Raw genomic sequence first — 20790 nt, 5'->3', positions numbered from 1 at the left:
CCTTCCATCTTATTATTAAGTCTATGACTTTTGGAGAGTTTTTTTACTCCCCGTAAACTTACTTGTCTCATCTGTAAAATGGGCTTCGTGCGGATGGATGTGAGATAATGTCTGAAAGTCAGGCACATAGTAAATCGTCAGTTAATCTTAGCTAATACTGTTAGTCCTTGGCATATTTTGACTTTAATTAATTTTGTTTCCCGCAGTGTATATTCATGTCCAAATAATGCTCACTACAACCATCAGGAAGGGCTTTTCCGTGCCGTTGCCGCGGTTTCTGCCAATGCACTGTACCTTGTCCACACGTCTGCTGAACACACTGCTGTAAGAGCCATCTGGGTGTCCATCTTCACTGGACTGTGGGGTTTGGAGGACTGAGATGACCTTATTGGTATCTCTGTTTCTTCACTTGGTTTGACGCAGGTGCCGAATGAGTGCTGACTGAATGGCCAGCGGGCTATTGTAGGTCTGAAGAAGGGACTGGTAGCTTTGGAGAGTTTCTCATTATCCTAGACGTTCTTCTGTTTTTCTCTAGTGTCTCTCCATATAGCTTTGTTCTTTTTTTTTTTTTTTTTTTTTTTTTTTTTAATCCCGCTTGGTCTTTGGAGATCATTTTTGATGTGAGGATTCACGTCTTTTCTGTAAAATTCCTAGCTCTTTTTGCTCTGAATATTGCTTTTTTGTGATGACCTTAATTTTCTTCTTTTGGAACTTCTTCTAGGTAAATACCAGGACCTTGCAATCTGTCCTTTGTGGTTTTCGCGTAGTCCTTGTTGCGGATATGACTCCTGTAATAATCTCTCTTAATTGTATTTATTTTAAAAATCTTGGTTTAGGATTTTAAAATCCTCTGACAATATAGAATATTGATTTATAGAAGATCTTATAGAATCCTGTAGAACGTTGATTTCATTTGGAGTGAATGCATGTGTTTGTTTTTAAGTTTATTTTAAGTTTATGTTGAGAGAGAGAGAGAGAGAGAGGGGAAGGGGGAGAGAGAGAAGGCACGAGTACGAGCAGGGGAGGGACAGAGAGGGGGAGAGAGAGAGAATCCCAAGCAGGTTCCGAGCGCCACCCAACACGGGGCTGAACCGAAATCAAATGTCAGATGCTTAACCAACTGAGCCACCCAGACACCCTGTGAATTTACGTTTTGATTGCTGCTTTTATCAGCCATCTTTCATTTAAAAAAAAAAAAATCTATTTTGGAATTTTAGTTTTCTACCTTATTTTGACCAAGAGGCTCTTCCCCCACCATTCATGTTTACCCCTTTACGTTGCTTTTTCCAGTTCTTTCCACCCAGCTCTCTCAGAGCCCCCAGCACAGCCCTTGTAAAGGAAGCTCGGGGCTCGTGCCCTGTGACAGAACCGGGATGTCTTAGATGCTGGTGGCGGTGACTCAGTTTAGTTCCCAGTCTTGAGGCTGCACACGTGTCTTCTAGCTTCTAGACCCACAGCTACAAATAAGTGACAGCCCAGGAAACAATTAGCCGCTGGTTTTGTCCTTACTATTTCTTTTCTTCCCAGCCTTCTCTCACAAACACCGATACCTCCTAACATCAAAGAGGGAGTAAGGCCGGCTCTGGTCCCCTAACACATGAGGAGCTGAACTCCTGGCTGCCAAACCAAGGGCCCCGCAGCCCTGAGGCCTCAGCCGTGCTGACCACCCTTCCATTTCTCTTCCGTTTCTGGTTTGTGGGGGTTTCTATCTTGTTTTGGGGCCTGGCAGTGTCTGTTAGCGCTCTGTATTTGTTGCGGAGCAGAGGGGTACTTTGAAGCTTGACTTTACTGTGCCAACTTGACCGAGGGGTTTTTTTTAACTGGAAAATACCTTGGTCAGATACACTGTTGGGGGTGCTTCTCCCGACCCCACACCCCCTCGCCCCTGGAGACACTGTGGAGCACAGATGGTGAGGGAGACTCCAGATAAGTCAATAATTTGAAACACCGCGGGCAGGAAATGAGCAGAGCCTGAACTGAGGGACACAGCGAGGGGGGGAAAGATTTAGTGGGTACCATCAGTGGACACGGGTTACTGCATCTGGGGAGGTGAATGTTCATATTTCAGGCTTAGAATGGAGATCAACTTGACTGAGAAAGGAATGGAGGAGGAAGAGTAAATTTTGATTGGTTAGTGGGTCAGGTATGGAGGGAGGGGCGTTAAGATGTTTTATGACCACTGTTCCAAGCCTAGTGCATGTTCTTCTAGAAGCCTGGCGCATCACTTTGCCTGACATCTTTGAATTTACCACATTTCCAAATCCCTTTACGTGATGTTCCTTTGTGAATTTACAGAGACTCCTCCCCTGCATCTGGAAGATGTTTCCTCAGCACGTTCACTCGCTTATTTCGCAGACACTTCTGAAGTATCTTAACAAACAGGTATAGCTCTGGCCTTCATGGACGTTACGCTTTAGTGGAGGAACAAGACATTCAGCAAATAAATAGGCAATTGCAAACCGTGCAAGTGCTGTAAGAGACAAGCGTAGATGCCATGAGAGTTGCGTGGAAACCCGGCTCGACCACGTGTGTGTAGGGTGAGCCTGGAGGGACTTGCTCTCTCTCAGTAGAAGGCTTCCTGAAGAAGGGAAATCAGAGCGGTTCCCTCTGCCTGAATGTCCGCACAGCTGGCTTTCCCTTGCTGTTCAAGGCTCAGGTGATACGTTATGTCCCCAGTACGACTTTCCTTCCCTTCACCACGGCGTGATGTTCAGCACCTCACTGCTCTTTATTTCCTTTAGAGCTTTTATTTTTATCTGGAAGTATCTCGTGTGGGGATCTCGTCTCTTTTGTCCTCACTTGTGCTTCTAGACAATTCCTGAAACTGAAATGTTCAAGAAATGATTAAATACTGCATAAGTGAATAAGTGAATATCCTTGGAAATTGGTCTGTCCCTTAGTCGCTCTAGTGATTTGTATGTCCTTGGCCTCGGCCTCGAGTTTGGGAAGCCTCCGCAAGTTGGCTTTCTGTTCGTTCGTTCTTCTGTCCTGTTGACTCTCCCCTCGTCCCACCGTGCCTTTCTGATGGGGGGTTGCCAGTGGTAGCATCCCACCCTCTGGCCAAGGTAACGGGCATGTGACTTTCAGGCTGGGCCGAGCAGCGTCATTCTCCTGGATTTTTCCAATTTGAATGAAGGAAGAGGGAGGCCTCTCAGGTGGCACAGTGTGAGGCGTGAGTCCAGAGCTATCTGTGGCTATGTCCACATTCAGGTGGAGGAAGCCAGTCTGCAAGAGGAGAAAATGAAGGCATTACACACAGAGAAGAAAGGATGGGAGACGGAAAAAGTGTGCTGGTACTTTTCCAGTCTCTGCCTCTCCTGTGCCTGAGGCCCAGTCACAACCCCTGCTTTTCCCGTGGCCGGTTCAATTTGAGTTTCTGTCGCTTATAACCCAAAGATGCCTATTAAAACGGGACGTAGCTTCATTTTTACGTTACCCTTCACCTCTTCTAACAAGCTTTACATCTTGACGTATCCTTCGGTATCAATCTGTTTCATATTTCTCTTTTCAGAGACTCCATGTTTTCTCCCTCCCTTTGTCTGTCTCTGTCCCTCACCCTCCCAACTTCTCCCCCCTTCTTTTTCTTTCTCTCTTTCAGACCCAGAGCAGGTGCTGCCTACGTTTGTTCTATTCCAGTACAATTCTGTTTTAGTACTATGTTCTCCCTTTCCTTTCAGAAACACATTGCTTAGCAGTGAGGAGATGCCATCCTGTTATTACCATTGTTATTAGTTAATTCACCCTTGAAGCCGGTTTATTGGGTTCTTGGATTTTTTCACTTTCAACTTTAACGCTTGAGAACAGCCGGGTTGCTACCCTCCAGCATCCCAAGGATGGGTGTGGGCAGGTAGCCAGGGCCGTGGGCGGCCTTGAGTGAGAAGTGGAGTGCTGTGGCTTGACCTTCCCAGGGCCGTAGACTGCTACCTCAGGGAGGAGCCCTGATATTTCGGGGAGAAGTGCTTCGTCATCGTGGCTGGCTTTCTGCTTCACGGATCTGCTCGGACCTTTGAACTTTCGCAGCTGCTTTTAAGTCCCGCCAATTCACGCAGCCTCCGAGTCAAAGAATCCCCGTCTGTCCCGTAACTTCTGGTTCTGCCCTTTTCTAGTTAGGGGTGTCGCAAAAAACTATTTCAGGCCAAGCAACTTTCTCAGGCAGCTACACTGTAAGTCGGCGCTCAGGGTCTGTCACCCTTCTGGTTCCATTTGCATTGTAGAGAGGCGAATATTGAGACTTTTCGGAATTTGCTCCTTTATCGATTCATTTACTCAGTAGCTATTTGTGGAGTAGCTGTTATGTGCCAATCATTCTTCCAGCCACTGGAGATACCGGGTGAATGAGGTTCTCTGCCCTCATGGAGCTTGTATTCTAGGTAAGGAAACGAACAGTAAACAAGTAAACGTGTGTGCGTGTGTGCGTGTGTGCGTGTGTGTGTGTGTGTGTTCGTGTGTGCAAACCTGTGTATACCAATAGCAGGTGGTGATAAAACAGGTAAGGGAATAGAGAGTGATGGGGATGGGACTATTTTAGAGAGGGTGGGAAGAAGGAAGGCTTCTATGAGGAGGTGACATTTCAGTAGAGACTTGAATGAATTGGGGACCTATCCATGCAGAGTCCCTGGCAGAAGCGACAGCTAGCCCAGGGCTTGAAGGAGATAAAGAGCCTGGTGTAACTGAAGAATAAGGCAGTCGGGGTCGCTAGGGTAGAGGGAGAGAGGGGAAGCGGAAGGAGATGAGTTTGTGAAGGTTTTCACCCCTTCCTCCAAACAAAGCTGTGGCAGTTTTCCAGGGGAAAGTAGTATCTGGCATGTCGCCTGTCCCCAGAGGCTGACAGTCACAGCAGGCTTCTGTCGTGCGACACTGAGTGGTAGCATAAAACACCGTGAGGTTTTTTTTGTTGTTTATGGGCTACACATTAATCATAGGAAATTAAGGGTATTGAGAACGATATGGTTCACAGCAGTTACAAAAGAATTTTGGAAGGAAGAAGTGACTAAGAAGTGAGATTGAGAGTAGATAAAATAGGGGTGCCTGGGTGGCTCAGTCGGTTAAGCAGCCGACTTTAGCTCAGGTCATGATCTCGCCGTCCGTGGGTTCGAGCCCCGCGTCGGGCTCTGGGCTGACAGCTCAGAGCCTGGAGCCTGCTTCGGATTCTGTGTCTCCCTCTCTCTCTGACCCTCCCCCATGCATGCTCTGTCTCTCTCTGTCTCAAAAATAAATAAACATTAAAAAAAAATTTTTTTTAAAGGGTAGATAAAACAATCTTGGAAAAGATGGCAACTTGAGCAAAGGTTTCCGACACTGTCCTTAGCAGTCCTTAATGAAACGACTGGCCCAGAACGTGTTGACCTCTTTCGTCTGCATACACCATGCAGTTGACCATTTCTCATTATTCCTACTACTAGTAAGTTATAATTGGATACATTAACACTTGAATTCATCACACTTGGAGCCCAAAATGAACGTAGTAGTGGCTCTTTAGGGACTTTTCAGTTTACTTCTGGAAGAAGGCTTGGGAAGACAGGAGATAATACGAGTTTGTCTCAAGATGTGGAAAGGTAATTGATTTTCCTTGATCATTTCTCCTGGGAGGGGGTTGAGAATTGTAGTAATGATACTATGTATTCGAACAGGTATACTTTTGTATCTGTGAGTTACACTGAATAGATCTGCTTCTCCTGGTTTTCACATAGAAACCTGAAGCCCAGACAGACGACCTGAGAGTCACACAGTTGGTTAAGGACAGCATCTTGGTTAGGATTCTGATCTTAGACTATTCGTCTGGCACTCTATTAATGGCATCAAGTTGTTTTGATAGGATGTTATGTCAAAGAAAATCTGATTGCCCTCCCTACTCTTCTCCCGCCCCGATTGTACCCCTTTAACGTAACGGATGTTAACAATGTTGTGGGTACACAGCTGGCTGTCTGCCTGCCCATCCATCATCCATCCAGCCATCCATATATTTCTCTACTTCTCTCTCCTGGATACATACATAATGCTTGATTTTCCCCTGTGCTTTCCAGATCTGAATCATACCGTGCATATTACTTTAAATCTTTAGCTCTATGTCATGGTCACACATCCAGGTCAGCAAATCTAGGTCTAATTCATTCCTCCTCTTTTACACCTATATAATTTGATTATAGAGTATGTATTGCTTTTAAAAAGAAATAGCATATTTAAAGTGCAAAATGTCGGGGAGCGGGGTGCCCGGGTGACTCAGTCAGTTGGGCGTCTGACTTCGGCTCAGGTCATGATCTCACGGCTCGTGAGTTCAAGTGCCACGTGGGCTCTGTGCTGACAGCTCAGAGCCTGGAGCCTGCTTCGGATTCTGTGTCTCCCTCTCTCTGTGTCCCTCCCCCGCTCCCACGAGCTCACTCTCTCTTTCTCTTTCTCTCTCTCTCAAAAATGAATAAGTATTAAAAAAAGAAAGTGCAGAATTTCATGTCAATATGGTGATACGATTTAATCATATACTCGTTCACTTCTTAAAGTATCAGAAAAGGGCACTTACTGACAATTCCCACGGGACTTAGGTTTCCTTGTACGTTTGCTACAGATTTTTTTTCACTTTGCTTACGTCGCTTACAGTTTCCCCCCTAATTTTCTTTAGAATAAAAAGTCCTCGCCGCCCTAAGGCGTATTTTCTTACCGACGCAAAGCCAAACGTGTTTTTCAGGCTACCGTATCCGGGAAAAGTCTAAGCAAGTCATGACACTGCTGGTGGATGAAGAGCTGCTACGCAGAGAGAGGGAGGCAGCGTGTCGGACGAGGCAGCGAACCTCCCACTCCGTGACATTTCCTAAAAGATTACCTGGTACGGCTAACACCCCAGCAGTATGTGCCTCTGCCCACACGCCAGAAATCCCTGCCTCGGAGAGGAAACGTAAGCTTCTTAAGGTTGCAAGGCAACGTAATACAAGTACGTATAATGAACGTTGGCCCCGAATGTAGTAGGTATCATTTAAGAGCAATGAAAAAATAGAAAACGTTGGGGTTTAGTTCTGAGGTATTAATACAATATAAGTGCCACCATTACTGTATTAGGCGTCATGCTGTTCGAAACAAAGACGAAGAATAATACTCAGTGGAAAAATGTATGACCATTTTCTGAATGCAATTATCTGGGATTCACATAAAATGGGATTTTGGGGCTTGAAGGGTATTCAAGTAGTGACTTACTTATTTGGCATCATGATTCACTTTAAGATTTTGATCATCACTGAAACGGGAGACTCCGGGTCTGGGTGTCTGTGCATTTTGTGCTGTTTGCTGCTACCGGTCGAGAAACTGACATTTTCTTAAATGTGCCTCGGAATTCTGAAAGTGCTCTAAAACTATTATGAGACAGTACCTTGTGTTATATAACCCTTTCCTTGGCCTACAATTTTAAATATGAACCAAACTTTTAAAAAAAGATTTCTTTGGGGGCATTTGGGTGGCTCCGTTGGTTAAGCGTCCGACTTTGGCTCAGGTCATGACCTCATGGTTGGCAAGCTTGAGCCCCACATCGGGCTGTGTACCATCAGCACAGAGCCCGCTTCAGATCCTCTGTCCCCCTCTCTCTGCCCCTCCCTAATTCCCTTGCTCTCTCTCAAAAATAGAAAATAAACAGGGGCACCTGGGTGGCTCAGTCGGTTAAGCGTCCGACTTCGGCTCAGGTTATGATCTCACACTCCTTGAGTTCGAGCCCCGCATCAGGCTCTGTGCTGACAGCTCAGAGCCTGGAGCCTGCCTCGGATTCTGTGCCTCCTTCTATCTCTGCCCCTCCCCCACTTGTGCTCTGTCTCTCTCTGTCTCTCAAAAATAAATAAATGTAAAAAAATTTTTTTTAAATAAAAGAAACATTAAAAGGATTTCTTTGTGATGTTGTGATAGAAATCAGCAGGAAGATGCAATGATCTTTTCTACTAAATTTACTAAAATGTAACGGAATATCATTGTGTTTGATCTTCTGTGGTACAAACCCCGCCAATAAGTTTTGTATAAGGAATGGACAGTTTGAGGAAGCAAAAGCATTAAAGAAATGTGACTCGAAAGGGATGAAACTTTGTGAGGGATGTAGCAGGAGTAGAATTGAATTAAAAGTATTTTCAGAGGCTTGCCTCCTGGCTTTATCATGTAACTTGATTAAGCAAGATCCTGAAAGAGCTTCAGGTGTTCAGGATGAACAGATGTTTCAATGTCAGTTACGTATGGAAATTAAAAGTGTGAATAATACCAACACAGACTAATCCTGCTAAAAATCACGAAAGTACTTCTCCGACTCGGTCAGGAGTTCTCGAATGTTCACTCAGTTTGTATTTGTGTGGCCTGGAGATGTGGAAAGGCAGGAAAGGATAGTAAATGCCATCCACATGCTTCTAAACATAGTGGAATCTCTTTCTTTAGGTTAGCCGTTCCTTCGAAATAAACCTCTAGGAGAGATGGAGACCCATTCTGCAATTTTCTCATGGAAGCCTTCAACTCAAACTAATACGACAAAGGAGTAACAGAATAAAACAGCCAATTATAACTCACCCAGAGTCTTCACCCCTTTTGCTATTTCTGTAACCTTTCTTGGTCTTCCTGCCTCCATTGCTTTTCTCGCTTCCTTTCTCTTTCTTTTTTTTTTTTTTTTTTAAGTTTATTTATTTATTTTGAGAGAGAGAGAGCGAGAGCGCAAGTGTGTGATCAGGGTAGGAGCACAGAGAGAGGGGGAAAGAGAGAATTCTAAGCAGGCTCCATGCTGTCAGCACGGAGACCAATGTGAGGCTCGATCCCATGAACCGTGAGATCATGACCTGAGCCGAAACCAAGAGTCAGATGTTGAAAGTACTGAGCCACCCAGGAATCCCCCCTTTCTCTCTCATTATAAACTTACATTAATGTTCAAATAATTTGAACATTTGAAATTTGAAATTTGGCTATCAAGTGGAAATTTGGAGCTATAGCAGTGAATAAAACATAGTCCCTGTCATCATGGAGCAAATATTTTGGTGACAGAGACAGATACTAACCACATATAAACAAAATAGATATAAAATATTACATTCGTGACAAGTCCTATAAAGAAAAGGAAGGCAGTATCAGGGGACAGAGAGCGATAAAGATGACTTTCTTTAGGTCAAAGAGTAAGGGAAGGCCTTTTGGAGGAGGTGAATATATAAACAGAGACTCAAATGAAGAAGGAAACAATCCACGTGTATCTGGGGGGTTCCAGGCAAAGGGAACAGCAGGTGCAAACAGTTCTGAAACTGGAATAAGTTTGGCATACTTGACTGAAGCTTAGGAAGTGAGTCTTTCAACTGCTACAGAAGTAGCTGAACGCTGAGCCATTTTTATGATTCATCCAAGGAAATCAAGTATTATTGCATTATCATCACTGCTTTTTTTTCTAACCCCAAATGATATTTTATAGCTTTCTGACCCATCTTATTCACTAAACTGAGTTCAGAATGCCTTTTGACTACTTTTAAATAGTCTATCTACCTTTAAATGAAGTTTTGCTACAGTTAATTTTTTTTTTTTTTTATCACAAGCATGTGTTGAGTATTTACTGTGTTCCAGACACTGTTCTAGGCCTGGGAAGCAAAGTGAATGTATTTCTGCTGTCTTGGGGGTTATATCGAGTGAGGACTTTCAGTCTGTTTTTTAAAAAAATGTTCAAAAAGAGTTTTAGTGATGATGGCATCATTGAAATGCATTTGTAGTGAGAGTACTATTTCAAGTGAGTAGTGAATGGATGTAAAAATGTGGTAAATTTATTAAAAATCTGTTAAATTATCTAAAAATTTCATTTATCCATCACTGTGCATGTATACACATATACATACGGGATATGTAGACGTGTGTGTTTGTGTTCAAAAATAGTAATTGGATTAAATAAGCTTAGCAATACTAGCCATTTCCATGTAGGCATTTGAATCTGAAGCTGTATTTTAAAGGAGGAAAGGAAACTGACAATTTGGTGTGTGTGGGTGGGGGAGGGAGGTAGGAAAATAAATTGGAGGGGCATTTTTAGTGGGACAGAAGACGTAGCAAATGAAGACTTGGAGATAGGTGGATCTATCAGAATTAGGTATTCCCACAAGTGACAGTAGAAGAGGCCACAAAAATGTTAATGGCTTGAACACAAAAGGATTTTTTTTTCTTTCTTCTAAAAAGAACCAACAACTAGATATTCTAGGACTGATATGGCTCTTCATGATGTCGGGGACCCAGGGCTCTTTCTGTCTCACTGCTCCATCAAACTCAGCATGGAACTTCCACTTCCCGATCCAAGATAGCTGCTGGAGCACCAGCCATCACATCTGCATTCTAGCCAGTAGGAAGGAGGAGAGATGGAAAATATGAATACTCCTTCCCTTTAAGGACACCTCTTGAAGTTGCTCATAACCTTTTTGGCTTACATGTTGTTTAGCATTTAGTCAAATGGACACTGCTAGGTGCAAGAGAGGCTGAAAAATGTAGTCTTTATACGGGACAGCTATGTGCTCCAATGAAAGATAGAGAAGCTGTGGTTAAGGAAGAAGGAAAGAATAAATACGGGGAAGAGTAAATAGTCCCTACTGTAGTGGCAAAGAATACAAACAAGAAACGAATTAATCATGTTAATACATAGTTGTCAGACTAAATGGAATCGAGACCATAAATTTGAATATGTAGAAAAATGTGGACAGATCACTGAGAATACTCAGCACCGTTCGTAAAGGACGTAATGAGCGGTATTTGGAAATTTCGATTTGATGCGACTAGGAACCATTGTAGGCCTTGAAGAACAGAAGGGATGTTTAGCTTAGTCACAGAACTTAGCTTTCTTATTACTGAAAACAGCTGTTTGTGGCAGATAATTCTTATTGCTTTGTGTAGAAATGAAGGCGATACGAATTGAAGGGAAGCTCTGTAAGAGACAGTTGTTTTAATCCAGCATCCTGCTCTCGGGTTATTGAAATGAAGGAAAGGTAATGTTTCAAGATAGAATAGAGAGAGGAAATGAGGTAAGTAGGTGATGTATTGGAGAAGAAAGAGAGAAATTGAAAACGACTAACATTTAAGCTAGAGAGGCAAGTGATGGTATCACACAGGGAAATTTCCATCAGGATGTATTTAAAGATGTCTCCAAATTATTTAGTTCCGTTGAAATGTGAAATTGAATGCATTGCTAGAAATCGGATTCCCAGGCTTTAGGATCTAGAGCTGAAACAGCTGTGCCGAGCTTCTTTGCGGTAAATGAGCAAGGGAGAAAAGGTACTTTGGAGAAGGTGTTAAACACACATTACTACTTCTACTCCTTTTTCTTCTCTTCCTAGATGTTTCCCCCAAGTTTTAATTGTGGTAGATAGCTTGGATAGTCTTTGTTTAGGTGATTTTGTTGTTTGGAGGAAGAGACGAACTGAACGATAATTGTTGCCTGATAGCAGGACCAAAAACTATATATGCACCGTTATAACTCAGCTTCTCTGAACCGTAAGCCTCAGGGTTACGTCCTTTCCTTAGAGGTGATAATTTAAAAAGCTGTCGCCAGAGGTGTTGCTTACAACCAGACCAGCGGAGCATTCCCTGTGTTGGTCATCCGATCCTCCATAAAGAGCTCTTTAGTGGTATTATCCTTTGCGATGGAACTTGTATCAGAGAAGGATTACTCTGGTCTATGTTAAATGTAATAGCCCTCTACATCACGGAAACATTGCCCGAAAAATCATTTGTTTCCTGTTGGACCGAAAGCAAAACTTCAAAATACTTGCCATGCTTTTCTAAGCAAAAACACCAGTGTTAGTGTTGCTTCCTACAGTGAACTTTGTACTAACGGAGTTGACCTGGAGTCACGCTTGGTTGCCTTGTCACATACAGTCTAGACGGCAGGGCTTGTGGTCCAAATGGGAGTTCCTACTAAATCATCTGCATTGATGAATGTCAAACGGCGATTTTTTTTTGTAACTAAAACAAATGTACAAAAAAGAAAATAACAGCAGCTTATATCTCTGTCACCCTAAACCAACCACCACTAACATCTTAGAATATTTACTTCCAGTCTGGTTACTTTTCTTCTTTTGTTTTTGTTTCAGAAAAATCACTCTATTCTTGTAAAAACAATACAAAGTCGAAAGTACTGAAGAATCAATCACTTCCAATCCCCTCCCTCCGAAATAGCCATAACTCGTATCAGATGAACATAAATTCTAGGCATTTTTCTGTGCATATACACATTTAGAAAATGGATAACTAGAGAGAATTTTTTTTTAATTTTTTTATTTAAAAAAAAATTTTTTTTTTAACGTTTATTTATTTTTGAGACAGAGAGAGACAGAGCATGAACAGGGGAGGGTCAGAGAGAGAGAGGGAGACACAGAATCTGAAACAGGCTCCAGGCTCTGAGCCATCAGCCCAGAGCCCGACGCGGGGCTTGAACTCACGGACCGTGAGATCGTGACCTGAGCCGAAGTCGGACGCTCAACCAACTGAGCCACCCAGGCGCCCCGAAATTATTTTTATAAAAGTGGAATTGTACTAGATGCAATTGTTTTTGCTGAAAAATATTTTAGGCCTACTCCTGGCGGTTAGACTTGCCAGGGGCTGCTAGAAACCCGTTCATTGCACAATAACCAAAGACCCTAAATGACAAACCACCGAGACATTTCTGGCCTCACTAGCGGTATGGGAAGTCTCCAAAGACCTTGCCTTCCAAAAATTTAAATTAATTAATTACTTAAATAAACAAAATAAGAGCAGGACATGTGAGCTGGGGTCAGAGTGGCTTGGAGCTGGTGCCTGTAGGACACTGGAGGTGTCTGCACGGGTAGAGGTGTTTAAGGGCGCTTGTCAATGGTTTTTTAAAAAACGGTCCTGGGCCTCACTTGAGCATTGTGAAGGAAAGCCTCGGTTTGCTGTGCAGAACCTGGACACTCGAGAGGGCACTGAAGTGATTCAAGGTAATTTTCTTTGGAAGAATAAAGCTCATTTCGTGAGTTAGTCCCACAGGATTCCCGCCAATTAAGATCAGACAGTGAGCTCACAATCTGTGTCACCAATCCAGGAAAGAAAAGAGTAGCCTATTTAGTCCCCCAAATATTGTAGGTAGTAGAAAGGTCAGATACACGATGTAGAATAGCTATGTATTTGATTTAGTATTTAGATAAGGAAAGAATACCATCATGCTGTTGATTTGGGGAGACTATGCACGTGTAGGGGAAAGGCATATGGAAAACCTCTGTATTTCCCTCTCAATTTTGTTGTAAACCTAAAACTGCCCTGAAAAACGAAGTCTTAAAAAAAAAAAAAAAAAAGACATACACGCAAGCATAAGTGTCAAAACTGGATTTATCCTTCTCTAAATTAATCTAATTATTCAAATGTCAGTTGTATCTGCAATAGCCTGGCTCCTTGGGCCAAACCAAACTCTAAAAATTAGAACTATTTTACTTCAAAAAAAAAAAAAAAAAAAGATTATTAGGAATGAATGTAGGAATTTGAAACATGGAAACTTACAAAAATGAGAAAAACCACTGAAATCGAAATTTTAATTTAGTGAACTAGAAGCTACGTCCAAAGGAAAACACTGAAACAGTGTTAAGACACAGAGGACACATCTGCAGGGGAATGACAGTTACCACGCCAGTCACCTCTCCTCTTCAGCTACAGCAGAGACAAGATGACAGTGATACAGCATTTTCAAAGTGCTGAGAGAAAATAACAGCCTATAATTATGTACCCAGCAAAACTGTCATTCAAAGATAAGGGTGAAATAGTCACTTACAGGTAAATAAAAAACCTAGAGCTTACCACCATGGGACCTTTGTGAAAGTATATACTTCAAAAAGAAGGAAAATTATTCCAGGGGCACCTGGGTGGCTCAGTCGGTGAAGCGTCCGACTTCAGCTCAGGTCATGATCTCACGGTTCGCGGGTTCGAGCCCCGCGTCGGGCTCTGTGCTGACGGCTCAGAGCCTGGAGCCTGCTTTGGATGCTGTGTCTCCATCTCTCTCTGCCCCCTCCTCCATTCGCACTCTGTCTCTCTCTCTCTGTCTCTTAAAAATAAATAAAACCTTTAAAAACAAATTTTTAAAAAAAGGAAAATTATTCCAGAATAATGGTTGGAAATGCAAGAGGGAGTGATTAACAAATAATAAGTATGTATATGAAATAAAATGAACACTTTCTGTGTAAAATAGTAATGTCTAACTTTTGAGTTTTAAAAACAGACAACTAAGGGCGCCTGGGTAGCTCAGTCGGTTAAGTGTCTGACTCTTGATTTCAGCTCAGGTCATGATCTCATGCTTGTTAGATCGAGCCCCACCATCGGTCTCAGTGCTGGGTGTGGAGCCTGCCTAAGATTCTCTCTCCCTCTCCCTTTGCTCCTCCCCCCAACTCGAGCACACACTCTCTCTCCAAAAATAAATAAATAAATGAAATGTTTTTTTAAATATGGATTTTATAATTGATTATGTTATAAGGCCAGTCTTAACATTTCAAGGAATCTGTATTACACAAACCACTTTTTCTAGCAAAAATGCAATTAAGTTTGATTTTTAAAAATGTACATCAAAATTTTTCATATATTTAAACGTGGAAGTATTCCTTTTAAAATCAGATAGAAAAAAATGTTCCCATTCTCTTTGCTTCTGTTCAGCTTTGTACTGCCCCTAACCGTCACAATAAAATAAGTAAGACAAATTAAAAGCATAAATATTGAAATGGAATAAAAATATATCTGAGATATAGAAAACTTGAAGGATCTATAGACATATTAGGAATAATGAGAGGGGCACCTGGGTGGCTCAGTCAGTTAAAAGCATCCATTTCTTGATTTGGGGTCAGGTCATGATCTTGCTGTTAGTGGGTTCGAGTCCCACACCAGGCTCTGTGGTGACAGCCTGCTTGAGATTCTTTCTCTCCCCCTCTCTCTCTGCCCTTCCCCTACTCACATCCACAGGTATGCATGCTCTCTAAATAAATAAATAAATGAATGAATAAATAAAAAAAAAAAAGAAATAATGAGAGTTTTAGCAAGATGGATGGCTATTATATCAAAATATATAAATCAAGTTATATTTTCTTATGTATCAGCACCAAACAGTAAACATATTTTTTTAAATACCATTTATAATAGCAAAAAATCATTATTTACTTAAGGATAAATCTTTTACAAAGATGTACAAGACCTATACACTGAAAATTATAACACTTAACTGAAATATGTGAAAGATGACCTATACAAATGGAAAGATATTCATGTTTGTGTACTGAAAAACTAAAAAATGTGAATATCAATGGTCTCCAAATTGCATAGACTTAGTGGAGGTTTTCCTCAAGCTTGGTGATACTGACATTTTAATCCAGATAATTCTTTGTTGTGGGGGCTGTCCTGTGCCGTGTAGCATGCTTAGCATTATCCCTGGCCTCTACCCACCAGATGCTACTAGCAACATCTCTCCCTGTTGTGAAAACCAAAAATATCTGCAGACATTGTCAGATGTTTCCTGAGGACGAAAATTGCCCTCCGTTGAGAACCACTGATTGATTCAGTGCAATTGTAATCAAAATCCAAAAAGGATTTTAAAAATTGAATGTAATGGGCTGATTCCCAGAGTTATCTGGAGTATCAAAAAAAAGCTATCAAGAATATCCAAAACATTCGTGAAGAAGAATAAGATGGGGGGGCTTGCCTTTCTGGATAACGAGACTAAAGCAATCGTAATCACGACAGTGTGGTATGGATGCAGGGATAGGTGCGTGGGCCAGTGGGACAACTGTAGGACCCAGCACACAGACTTGTACAACTAGGCTATCTTCATGTATGACAGAGGTGGTGTTTCACATTGGTGGGGAGAGGGTGAACCACTTCATAAATAATGGTGGGGCAATTATTTACCTATATCGAAAAAGTGAAATTAGGTTTCTACCTCTTACCGTGCACAAAAACAAATTCTAGAGGAATTAAGGACTTAAAGGATTGGGGGGGGGGGGAGAAAGATTTCAAAATGTTTAGAAGAAAATAAAGGAGGGGGCGCCTGGGTGGCTCAGTCGGTTAAGCGTCTTTGACTTTGGCTTGGGTCATGATCTCACAGTTCAGGAGTTCGAGCCCCACATCTGCTGTCAGTGCAGAGCCTGCTTGGGATTCTCTCTCCCTCCCTCCTCTCTCTGCCCCTCCCCTGCTCGTGTGCTCTGTTTCTCTCTCTCAAAATAAGTACATAAACATATTTAAAAAAAAAAAAAAGGAAAGGAGAATATCTTTTTTACATTGGATATGGAAGGATTTCTTAAACGTTACCAAAAAAGTACAAGCTATTGAAAAAGCATTTGTCACTTTGACTCTTGCGGTAGGCAGAAGACTGAGAATAAGCCCCAAGGACCTGTGCCTCTATGGAATCTCCTCCCCTTTGAGGGTGGGTATGACCTGTGAATGAGAAGAGGTATCACTTCCATGATTATGTTACATTGTACGTCACAAAGGGAGTATCCACGTGGGCTTAATCCAATCGCACCAACCATTTGAAAGCAGAGTTTTCTCCAGCTGAAGGCAGAAGAGGAAGTCCCGGATTCCAAATGGGAGAAGGATTTGATGCACCCTTACTGGCTAGAAAATGGAGTGATGAGGAACGCAAGTGGCTTCTAGAAGCGGAGACCCATTGATCCCCGGTGGCCAGCCCGCAAGGAAAGGGGGACCTCAGTCGTACGACCACAAGGAAACGGAGTTCTGCCAACAACCTGAATGCTCTTGGAAGTGGATTGTTCCTCAGTCTCCAGATAGGAGTCCAGCTTCATTGACGCCTTGATTTTGGCCTTGTGAGACCCAAGGCAGAGAACCCAGTGAAGCCTGCCAGGCCTGCTGATCTACATAATGAATGGCTGTTGTGTCTTAAGCCAGTAAGTTTGTTGTAATTTTTGGCAGCAACAGAAAACTAGCAAGGCTTATTAAATTTAAGAATTATCTTGCCATCAAAAAACACCATATAGAAAGTGAAGACAGTCCCGCACTAGGAGAAACATTTCTAACATATGTAAGTGACAAGGGATTATCCAGAATACATAAGGAACTTCTACAAATCCATGAGAAAAGGACAGCCTCACTGAAAACTGGGTGGGGGGGGGGGGCAGATATGGAAAGCATTTCCTAAAAAAAAGAGGGAGGAAACATGTACGGCCGAGAGACGTTTTTCCGAATGCTCAACCTTGTATTGTGATACAGTAGCAACAATTCCAAAATAAAATATGTGAAAATGCACAATTACAATAACTTGAAAAACCATCTAATGCCATATTGTGAGGAATGTCCTTCTGTTCCTTGAAGTATATTTTCTTGTGCATTTGGAATCTATTCTTGGCGTGCCATCTTCCTCTCTCTCTCTCTATTGCTTCCCCCTCCCTTCTTTCTCCTCTTCTCTTATTTTCCTCCTGGAATGTGTGTCCTCAGTTCCCAGGTCCTTTCTTCACATCTTGCTGCTGCTTAGAAAGCTCCCTCTAGGCAGTCTGGTTTTTGTTTTAAAAATTTTTTTTCAACGTTTATTTTTGAGAGAGACAGAGAGAGACAGAGCATGAGCAGGGGAGGGGCAGAGAGAGAGGGAGACACAGAATCAGAAGCAGGCTCCAGGCTCTGAGCCGCCAGCACAGAGCCCGACGCGGGGCTCGAACTCACAAACCACGAGATCATGACCTGAGCCAAAGTCGGACTCAACCGACTGAGCCACGCAGGCGCCCCGAGGCAGTCTGGTTTGAAGGCATTGTAGAGTAATGATGAAGCACTGAGGTCCTGGCACCTGACCGACTGGATTTGAACCCTGCCTCAGATTATGTGGCCTGTGTGCCCTCGGACATGCCGTTTCATTCAGCCTTTGTGCTGCAGTTTCATCTTCTGTAAAATGGGGCCGACAGAGTGTCTGGTGTAGAATTGTCGTAAGGAGTAAACGAGGCGATACAGGTCCAGCACATACACCCTGGCAGTTGTTTGCTCAGATGCACTTAGCGATTTCTCGATGCTTCCCACCATGACCGAGACCAGTTTGTTTTCTCCACCAAGTGGCAGTTGGTGTGCTGTTTCTTATTTTATCCCTTTTTTCTGCAGCAGCGAGGAAGGGGAGCCTTCAACAGGCCACACGAGATCTTGTTTAGCGTATCTGGGCTCTGCTCTGTCTTCTGAGCCTTTTGCACAGGACCCTGCTCGTTCTGTCTAGTTGGGAAACAGGTCCCGGTGCGGCGGGGGCAAGAGCCACCCTGAGCTTCAGATCATCCACCCAGTCCAGCGTGAAACGGTAGTTTTCACTTCCGTTAAAGCGTCAGCGTCTTTATTTACTCACTCTGTTACACCTTTTTTTTTTTTTTTTTCTTTACCCATTTCCACCTCTTCTCAGTCATAAGGAGGGGAAAAAAGGATTGTCTACTCACTTCCCCTTTTTCCGGACATGAGGATAGTGATGAGAAATCTCCGAATCTTTGCAACTCATCCCTATCACCTTGGTCAGCAGTTATTTTCCTTTTAAAAACTACTTTCGGTTATATCTGTTTCCATGTTAGATTGCTGTTGTAAAATTTTTTAATTAGTTTTGACTTAAAAAAATTTTTTTGTTTAGTGTTTATTCATTTTTGAGAGAGAGAGAGAGACAGACAGACAGAGAGCAAGCAGGGGAGGGGCAGAGAGGGAGGGAGACACAGAATCCGAAGCAGGCTCCAGGCTCTGAGCTGTCAGCACAGAGCCCCATGCGGGGCTCGAACCCATGGACCGCAAGATCATGCCGTGAGCTGAAGTCAGATGCTTAACTGACTGAGCCACCCAGGGCCCCCTAGTTGCAACTTTTTAAAAACCTCTTATTCAATTTTGGGTGATGGAAACTGTGTTGCCGTTTCAGTGTAATATCTTAATCTGGGAGTCGGCCGCTGAATACTTAATCCTGCTCGTGCAGTGACTGTCTGCTCGTCTTTGTGGCTGAACAGTGAACACAGTTGGAGCATTTTCCTGTTCCCCATTATTCTTAAGTTGAGAACTACCAGCAGTGTCTCAAATTTTGTGTGCTATTGTTAGCAAAACGCTGAAGTAAAATGGCCTTAGCTCCCTTTTTAAGGTCTCCTGCAACAAAAGTTTGTCCTTTCTCCCCTTTTCTTGTCTACCTATTTAAAATTGCATTTTTAAAATCTGCTTAAACATCTCTGCTTTCTTATTCGGTGTCTTTTTCGGTTTTCATTGAAAAAAAAAAAAAGCCTTTTCTCCACTCATCTCAGAATTCACCTTTCAAAAGAGATTTACAGCGTTCACGGGCTGCGCCCCGTCTCTCGGCAGGCACGTCTCAGAAGCAAACAGGGACAGGTGGTGTCCGTAGTGGATGTTGTGTGGCACCCCCAGATCCCCTCTTCAAGATCAAGGCACTCGTGCCCTCAGCTGCTGGGAAGATTGGCGGCCGAGGGGGTCTCAGCTCAGTGAAGAGAGGCTGTTGACCCAAGACCTGTTGGACGCGGGCGGGCTGCTCCCTTGCTTCGAGGCAGGACACCTGTGAAGAGCCATCCCAGCCCCACAGCGCCTGGCAGGATTGGTCAAGGCCTCTGCCGCAACCCCATTACAGACCAGTTTCTCCCCTGGCCCCGTCCTACCTTCCAGGCTCCTCGCGGGTCCCATTACAGAGAGCACTCCCTAATGAATCTCCCTCTTACACATTTGAGCCTTGGGATCGGTTTCCTGGGGAACCCAACCGGCGACCATGGCTTTTCCTCAAGGTTTAAAACATAGGAGTATCATAATTTGTGTGTGTGCATGAAGAAAGAGAATTATACAGCAAACGGCGCAAAATGTTAACAGTTGGTTAACCTGGCCGAAGAGAGTATGGGAGCTCTTCGTACTCTTCTTGCCTTGATGTTTGTGTACGTTTGAAATGACTATAAAATGGAACTTGAAAGAATTAAGACACTTAATCAATCACTTGCAGATGCTTAAGTGCAGTTATGCTCCAAGACAGGGAAGTTGGTAAGGTTCCAGACTCATGATTCTGCAAAAGTTAGATACATAATCACCATGAGACTTCCATAGCTTACCAGTTCGTTAGCCCACCGCGCATTTTCTTTGATGGGTGCGTTTGTTCTGTTTTGTTTTTTGTTTTTTGTTTTTTTAAAAGCTAATTGTGTTAAGTAAATGACTTAATTTACTTAAATTACCTACACTGATTGAAAGGACACTGTCAATCCGTAGCAGCAACATTTATTAGATGCTAGATAATAAGTGGAACAATTGGGGAATTTACTCAATTTGTGGAGCCTTCCAGTTCCAGAATGTGCCGTTGCCTTGTGAATGTCTGATGGCTTGGATGTCAGTTCGATATCTCATCTAAGAAGTACCACGGGGTCTGCCGGTTCTGCTCTGCGGTATTATCTGAGCGGTACAGGCTCATGAAATCTACCGCCTCTCTCTCGATGGTTTCCTCACGGCACCTCCAGCCCTGGTATCTAACCTCTCATCTTCCAAAGAGCCGATAGCATCACTGCTTCCGTGCCTTCCCTTCTTCCTTTGGGGTTTCACAATCACACACACACGAGTCCTCCCGGCTTGTGACTTCACGGTCTCAATTGATACAGAGCGTATGAGATCAAAGGGACTTCATCGCCGCTCCAGGACTAAACGTGTCCTCCCTTTCCCTTTGCTTGCGAAAACCCAGAAATAAGTGTGCAGTCACCTAATTCAGTTAAGCACACGTCACTTCCAGCTGAAGTGTTGCACTGATGCTAAAACAATTTCTGAACGAATTTCCCGAGACTCGCTCTATTCCAACTACATTTCTTCTTGCCCCTAGAAGATTATTTCATATAAGTTTGTAATATTTTAACTAATTCTAGC

General features: G+C 43.1%; 1 protein-coding gene across 1 annotated transcript in view; it reads left to right on the top strand.

Moving 5' to 3' along the window:
• The window catches only part of ENTHD1 (ENTH domain containing 1), a 93581-nt gene that overhangs the window by 12210 nt on the left and 60581 nt on the right, over positions 1 to 20790 (top strand). The window contains exon 2 of the mRNA XM_030320695.1: positions 6680 to 6922. Coding sequence (XP_030176555.1) covers positions 6680 to 6922 — 243 coding nt within the window. The remainder of the gene's footprint in view (positions 1 to 6679; positions 6923 to 20790) is intronic.

This window comes from Lynx canadensis, chromosome B4 (genome assembly GCF_007474595.2).
Source record: "Lynx canadensis isolate LIC74 chromosome B4, mLynCan4.pri.v2, whole genome shotgun sequence".
Classification (NCBI taxonomy): domain Eukaryota; kingdom Metazoa; phylum Chordata; class Mammalia; order Carnivora; family Felidae; genus Lynx; species Lynx canadensis.
Note: the sequence above shows the minus strand (reverse complement) of the source record. Positions and strands in the feature narration are given on the sequence as shown.